General features: G+C 46.3%; 1 protein-coding gene across 2 annotated transcripts in view; it reads right to left on the reverse strand.

Annotated features, from left to right (window-relative positions):
* Nucleotides 1-5,375: 5,375 nt before the first annotated feature.
* LOC124024363 (G protein-coupled receptor kinase 5-like) overlaps nucleotides 5,376-7,437 on the reverse strand; it is a 41,592-nt gene continuing 39,530 nt past the window's right edge. Inside the window, exon 13 of one of the 2 annotated variants that reach the window (XM_046338303.1) lies at nucleotides 5,376-5,561. In XM_046338303.1, the coding sequence (XP_046194259.1) occupies nucleotides 5,505-5,561 (57 nt within the window). In that variant the 3' untranslated portion in view covers nucleotides 5,376-5,504. The remainder of the gene's footprint in view (nucleotides 5,562-7,437) is intronic. The other variant, XM_046338302.1, reaches the window with a different exon arrangement.

A 7,437-nucleotide genomic window follows, 5' to 3' on the forward strand; every position in this document is an offset into this window, starting at 1 on the left:
AAGAAGTGTGTGGTGTATTCTAATTCTAAACGCATTTGATTGATGATATTCAATGATTAACTGCAGTCATTTGTGTAAAAAAATGTAGAATGGAATTCCTTGAACCCTTTGAAGGAATGTCAACAGTACATCCTGTTTGAACATTCTAATTGATTCAAATCAATGACGTCATAAAGGGATTCCGGAACAGAGGACAAAGGTAACCACTGTCATAAGATTCTTAGATTCACCCCTCCAATGGTTAAGCAGAATGAAAGGTCATTCTGGGAGGCTGGGTGTCTCTATAAAGGACATGAATACAGTATATATACAGCAAACAGACAAAAAGATCCATCTCAACATTTTCACAGCATTAAAATAAAGTGAAAGGGGGTTACATTGGTTGGACGGTTGGTAAATAATATGGTCGCCTGAATGACAAAGAAAAACACAAACAAAACAAACAAAATGGCCGAAACGCTCAAGTCATTCTTACGGAAGAGACTCCGTGGTGTAGGGAGACGTGATCAAGTCTCTCTCCTGGCACTACTTTTGACATGAGGCCTGGTCTATAGTAGTGCACTAAATAGGGAATAGGGCTCTGGTCACTAGTAGTGCACTAAATAGGGAATAGGGCTCTGGTCACTAGTATTTCACTAAATAGGGAATAGGGCTCTGGTCACTAGTAGTTCACTAAATAGGGAATAGGGCTCTGGTCACTAGTAGTGCTCTAAATAGGGAATAGGGCTCTGGTCACTAGTAGTTCACTAAATAGGAATAGGGCTCTGGTCACTAGTAGTTCACTATATAGGGCTCTGGTCACTAGTAGTTCACTATATTCACTATATAGGGCTCTGGTCACTAGTAGTTCACTATATAGGGAATAGGGCTCTGGTCACTAGCAGTTCACTATATAGGGCTCTGGTCTATAGTAGTACCACTATATAGGGAATAGGGCTCTGGTCACTAGTAGTTCACTATATAGGGAATAGGGCTCTGGTCACTAGTAGTTCACTATATAGGGAATAGGGCTCTGGTCACTAGTAGTTCACTATATAGGAATAGGGCCCTGGTCACTAGTAGTGCACTATAGGAATAGGGCTCTGGTCACTAGTAGATCACTATATAGGGAATAGGGCCCTGGTCACTAGTAGTTCACTATATAGGGAATAGGGCTCTGGTCACTAGTAGATCACTATATAGGGAATAGGGCTCTGGTCACTAGAAGATCACTATATAGGGAATAGGGTCCCAATTGGAACGAAGGTTGTGTAAAAATAAAATAAAATTTTAAAAATGGAACGTCTAGTTGTCATAGCAACTGTGATGAAGCTTGTTTCCCCCCTTTTCCCAATCCTGACCAATCAACAAAGGGGACCTTAGATCCGTTTCTATGGGCAATGTTATGCTATTCTGAAGGGGATAGACTGGGGAACACGGTGCATGTCAAAGATGCCTTATGCTCCCAAATGGCCCCCTATTCCCTATTTATAGTGCACGACTTTTGACCGGGGCCCATAGGACTCTCATCAAAAGTAGTGCACTATATAGGTAGTAGGGTGCCATTTTGGGTCACACACCCCTGGGTGGAGGTAAAGATATCATTATGATTAAACTGTAAGTCATTTTGCCACCCATCTCAGTGCCAAGAATTGGTCTAATTTAACCTGTTTGACATGGTTTTTGTTTTGTTTGTTGATTATATGAAAGCACTTTTGTCTTCAAAATGAAGCCAGTCAGTTACAAAACGTCCCGATTCTGTAACGTTTCATAACTTTTCTATTCGGTTTGTAAATCATCCTCATCACCACCATAGCTGAAGGCATGGACACAAGGTATACTGTTAAACTGTTAAATCAAGGCATCTTCTTCCCACCCTCTGCCAGAACAATGGACTATTCCATGTCAACTGCTTATCTGTGCTTTTCTGGAAGTGGGTGACTACATTTTCTGTAGTTTTTAGGGAAGTTATTTTGACTATGAGACATGTAGACAGAATTCAAATCTTGTTCTGCTTTCCAATCCTCTCATATCTTCACGTGGACCCAGTAAGAAGGTCAGGGATCATTAACTAGATTCAGACAGAATGTGATTGCAAATTGACCACAAGAAGCCCAAACATATATATTTGACTAAAACATAATTATTTAAAACCTTGCCTACATTTTGCATACGATCCCATACCTGTATCTATCTATTATGTGAATATCTATTATGTGAATATCTATTATGTGAATATCTATTATGGGAATATCTATTATGGGAATATCTATTATGTGAATATCTATTATGGGAATATCTATTATGGGAATATCTATTATGTGAATATCTATTATAGGAATATCTATTATAGGAATATCTATTATGGGAATATCTATTATGTGAATATCTATTATGTGAATATCTATTATGGGAATATCTATTATAGGAATATCTATTATAGGAATATCTATTATAGGAATATCTTGGAACACCTCTCCAAAATGTTAATAGTTTGAGCTGTTTTGCTGGTGTTTTTACAGTCGACAATCCAACAATAAAAAATATATATATATAAATATATATAAATTGGGGGCCAAATAAAATCACTGGGGCCAAATTCAGCCCGTGTGCCACCAGTTAGAGAACCATGGCATAGAGTCTAACTCTGGGCTGGGGGCTTCTTAGGGTGTAAGAACTAGGGGATGTTTTAGTCTAGGGTTTAGGGCGTAGAGTGTATGGTGCAAGGGGTAGATTTGGAACAGGGAACATGTGACATGGTAATACTGGACGTTGGCCAAAAGAACAGAAAAGACAGACATAGGATACATCCTAAATGGGACCCTATTCTCTACATAGTAAACTACTTTAGACCAGAGCCCTATTCCCTATATATGGTGCCCTACTTTAGACCAGAACCCTATGGCACCCTATTCCCTATATAGTGCACTACTTTAGACCAGAGCCCTATTCCCTATATAGTGCACTACTAGTGACCAGAGCCCTATAGAATCCTATTCCCTATATAGTGCACTACTTTAGACCAGAGTCCTATAGAACCCTATTCCCTATATAGTGCACTACTTTAGACCAGAGCCCTATTCCCTATATAGTGCACTACTTTAGACCAGAGCCCTATTCCCTATATAGTGCACTACTTAGACCAGAGCCCTATGGCACCCTATTCCCTATATAGTGCACTACTTTAGACCAGAGCCCTATTCCCTATATAGTGCACTACATTATGCAGGGAATAGGGGCCATTTGGAAAGGCACACATACTATACAAACAAACAAAAGGCTCCATCGAGAAAACTAATTTTAAAAAAGACTACTGATACAATGGTTCAGTCCCAAATAGTACCCTTTTCCCGACACAGTGCACTACTTCTGACCAGGACCCATAGGCCACAGGTAAAAGTAGTGGACTATATAGGGGAATAGGAAACCATTTGGGGCATATCCTGTGCTTCTTTTAAAAATACACTGACCGACCCCTACTGCGGTATCACCATGGTTACACTGACCGACCCCAAACTCAGACTAGGTTCTACTGCGGTATCACCATGGTTACACTGACATATCCTGTGCTTCTTTAAAAATATTTAAAAAAAGAAAAAAAAGAACAAGATCCTTAATACACATTTTCCCTCGTTCCAAAAAAACAAATAAACAACAATAAAAACCAACAACAACAACAACAAATAACGTAGAAAAGAATGATGTATGCATTCAAGTGGTACGTAATATGGCTTTTATACAATACACCTTTTTAGTGAAAATATACATCTAGGACACAATTCAAGTACAAATGTACAAAATCTTTAAACTCATAATGTTTTTCTTTTAATTATTATAATTACACTTTTTAATACATATCATAAATACAGGTTTACCATTTATCGAGTTCCTAACATTTTACGCTCTGGATGAGGAGGAGGAGGGGAGGGAGAGAGGAGGAGGGAGAGGAGGGAGGAGGAGGAGGAGGAGAGGAGGAGGATGAGGAGGAGGGGAGGGGAGGAGGAGGAGGAGGAGGAGAGAGGGAGAGGAGGAGGAGGAGGGAGAGGGGAGGAGGAGGGGAGGAGGAGGGAGAGGAGGAGGGAGAGGAGGAGGAGGAGGAGGGAGAGGAGGAGGAGGGAGAGGAGGAGGAGGGAGGAGGAGGAGGAGGAGGGAGAGGAGGAGGAGGGAGAGGAGGAGGAGGAGGAGGGAGAGGAGGAGGAGGGAGAGGAGGAGGAGGAGGAGGAGGGAGGAGGGAGAGGAGGAGGAGGGAGAGGGAGGAGGAGGGAGAGGAGGGGAGGGGGATGAGGAGGAGGGGAGGGAGGAGGAGGAGGGAGAGGAGGAGGAGGAGGAGGAGGGAGGAGGAGGAGGAGGGAGAGGAGGAGGAGGGAGAGGAGGAGGGAGAGGAGGAGGAGGAGGAGAGAGGGAGGAGGAGGAGGGAGAGGAGGAGGAGGAGGAGGGAGAGGAGGAGGAGGGAGAGGAGGAGAGGAGGAGGAGGGAGAAGAGGAGGGGGAGAGGAGGAGGAGGAGGAGGGAGAGGAGGAGGAGGAGGAGGAGGAGGAGGAGGAGGAGGAGGGAGAAGAGGAGGGAGGAGGAGGGAGAGGAGGAGGAGGAGGAGGGAGAGGAGGAGGAGGAGGAGGAGGAGGGAGAGGAGGAGGAGGAGGAGGGAGGGGAGGAGGAGGAGGAGGAGGAGAGGAGGAGGAGGAGGGAGAGGAGGAGGAGGAGGGAGAGGAGGGGAGAGGAGGAGGAGGGAGGAGAGGAGAGGAGGAGGAGGGAGAGAGGAGGGAGAGGAGGAGGAGGGGGAGGAGAGAGGAGGAGGAGGAGGGAGAGGAGGGAGGAGGGAGGAGGGAGAGGAGGGGAGGAGGAGGAGGGAGAGGAGGAGGGAGGGAGGAGGAGGGAGAGGAGGAGGAGGAGGGAGGAGGAGGAGGAGGAGGAGGGAGAGAGGAGGAGGGAGGAGGAGGAGGGAGGGAGGAGGGAGGAGGAGGAGGAGGAGGGAGAGGAGAGGAGGGAGGAGGAGGAGGAGGAGGAGGAGGGAGAGGAGGGAGGAGGAGGAGGGAGAGGAGGAGGAGGGAGAGGAGGGAGGAGGAGGGAGGAGGAGAAGAGGAGGAGGGAGAGGGAGGAGGAGGGAGGGAGGGAGGAGGGAGGAGGGGAGAGGAGAGGAGGAGGAGGAGGAGGAGAGGAGGAGGAGGGAGGAGGAGGGAGGAGGGAGAAGGAGGAGGAGGGAGAAGGAGGAGGAGAGGAGAGGAGGAGGAGGGAGAGGAGGAGGAGGGAGAGGAGAAGGAGGAGGAGGGAGAGGAGGAGGAGGGAGAGGAGGAGGAGGAGGAGGGAGAAGAGGGGAGGGAGAGCAGGAGGAGGGAGAGGAGGAGGGAGAAGAGGAGGAGGAGGAGGAGGGAGAGCAGGAGGAGGAGGAAGAGGGAGAGCAGGAGGAGGAGGAAGAGGGAGAGCAGGAGGAGGAGGAAGAGGGAGAGCAGGAGGAGGAGGAAGAGGGAGAGCAGGAGGAGGAGGAGGAGGGAGAGCAGGAGGAGGAGGAGGAGGGAGAGCAGGAGTGGTTTAAAGTCGGGAAGGCTCCTCGTGCTCTTCGTCTTCGTAGCCACTCTTTAAACAGACCTGGGAACAGTTAGTTAAATAAGCTGTTACATAGGATCAATGGGTTCTTCATCTTTTAGAAACAGACTCTGAATCAGTTAGGTTACATACAGTACATTCTGAAAGTATTCTGACCCCTTCCATACAATCAATGGGCTCTTTAAACTTTACATTTATTTGATTTTTTAGCATAAGACTATAACGTAACTTTTCACTATCTTTAAAAACAGACTCTGAATCAGTCAGAGGTTGTTGAATATTTTCAACAGGTTCTATCAGACCATTAATAACTGACCCGAGATCAGCCGTAGGTGTGCTGTATAATCTTTCAGCCATTATTTACATTCAAGTCATTTAGCGAACGCCCTTTATCAGAGAGACTTACAGGAGCATTTAGGGTTAAGTGTCTTGCTCGAGGACACATCAACTGATTTTTCACCTTAGTCGGCTCAGGGATTCGAACCAGCAAACATTCGGTGACTTGCCCAACGCTCTTAAGCACCACACTACCTGCTGCTGCCATTAAGAACTGTTTCTGGGTCAGTTAGGCTACGCATGTAGTTAATACAGAGATGTAGTCACACAGACTCAACACTTAGTTAGGCCTTATCGACTGGACTTCCTGCTTTACCAACTGGACTTCCTGCTTTACCAACTGGACTTCCTGCTTTACCAACTGGACTTCCTGCTTTACCAACTGGACTTCCTGCTTTACCAACTGGACTTCCTGCTTTATCAACTGGACTTCCTGCTTTATCAACTGGACTTCCTGCTTTACCAACTGACTGGGGTAAAACAACACTCTTCAACCAGAGAAGAAACACACGCAGAGAGCCTTCAACCAGAGAAGAAACACAAGCAGAGAGAGCCTTCAACCAGAGAAGAAACACAAGCAAAGAGCCTTCAACCAGAGAAGAAACACAAGCAGAGAGCCTTCAACCAGAGAAGAAACACAAGCAGAGAGAGCCTTCAACCAGAGAAGAAACACAAGCAAAGAGCCTTCAACCAGAGAAGAAACACAAGCAGAGAGCCTTCAACCAGAGAAGAAACACACGCAGAGAGCCTTCAACCAGAGAAGAAACACAAGCAGAGAGAGCCTTCAACCAGAGAAGAAACACAAGCAAAGAGCCTTCAACCAGAGAAGAAACACAAGCAGAGAGAGCCTTCAACCAGAGAAGAAACACAAGCAGAGAGAGCCTTCAACCAGAGAAGAAACACAAGCAAAGAGCCTTCAACCAGAGAAGAAACACACGCAGAGAGCCTTCAACCAGACAAGAAACACAAGCAGAGAGAGCCTTCAACCAGAGAAGAAACACAAGCAAAGAGCCTTCAACCAGAGAAGAAACACACGCAGAGAGCCTTCAACCAGAGAAGAAACACAAGCAGAGAGAGCCTTCAACCAGAGAAGAAACACAAGCAAAGAGCCTTCAACCAGAGAAGAAACACACGCAGAGAGCCTTCAACCAGAGAAGAAACACACGAGAGAGCCTTCAACCAGAGAAGAAACACAAGCAGAGAGCCTTCAACCAGAGAAGAAACACAAGCAGAGAGAGCCTTCAACCAGAGAAGAAACACACGCAGAGAGCCTTCAACCAGAGAAGAAACACACGCAGAGAGCCTTCAACCAGAGAAGAAACACAAGCAGAGAGCCTTCAACCAGAGAAGAAACACACGCAGAGATCCTTCAACCAGAGAAGAAACACAAGCAGAGAGAGCCTTCAACCAGAGAAGAAACACACGCAGAGAGCCTTCAACCAGAGAAGAAACACACGCAGAGAGCCTTCAACCAGAGAAGAAACACACGCAGAGAGCCTTCAACCAGAGAAGAAACACAAGCAGAGAGAGCCTTCAACCAGAGAAGAAACACACGCAGAGAGCCTTCAACCAGAGAAGAAAC

The sequence above is a fragment of the Oncorhynchus gorbuscha genome, unplaced genomic scaffold (assembly GCF_021184085.1).
Source record: "Oncorhynchus gorbuscha isolate QuinsamMale2020 ecotype Even-year unplaced genomic scaffold, OgorEven_v1.0 Un_scaffold_1836, whole genome shotgun sequence".
Taxonomy (NCBI): domain Eukaryota; kingdom Metazoa; phylum Chordata; class Actinopteri; order Salmoniformes; family Salmonidae; genus Oncorhynchus; species Oncorhynchus gorbuscha.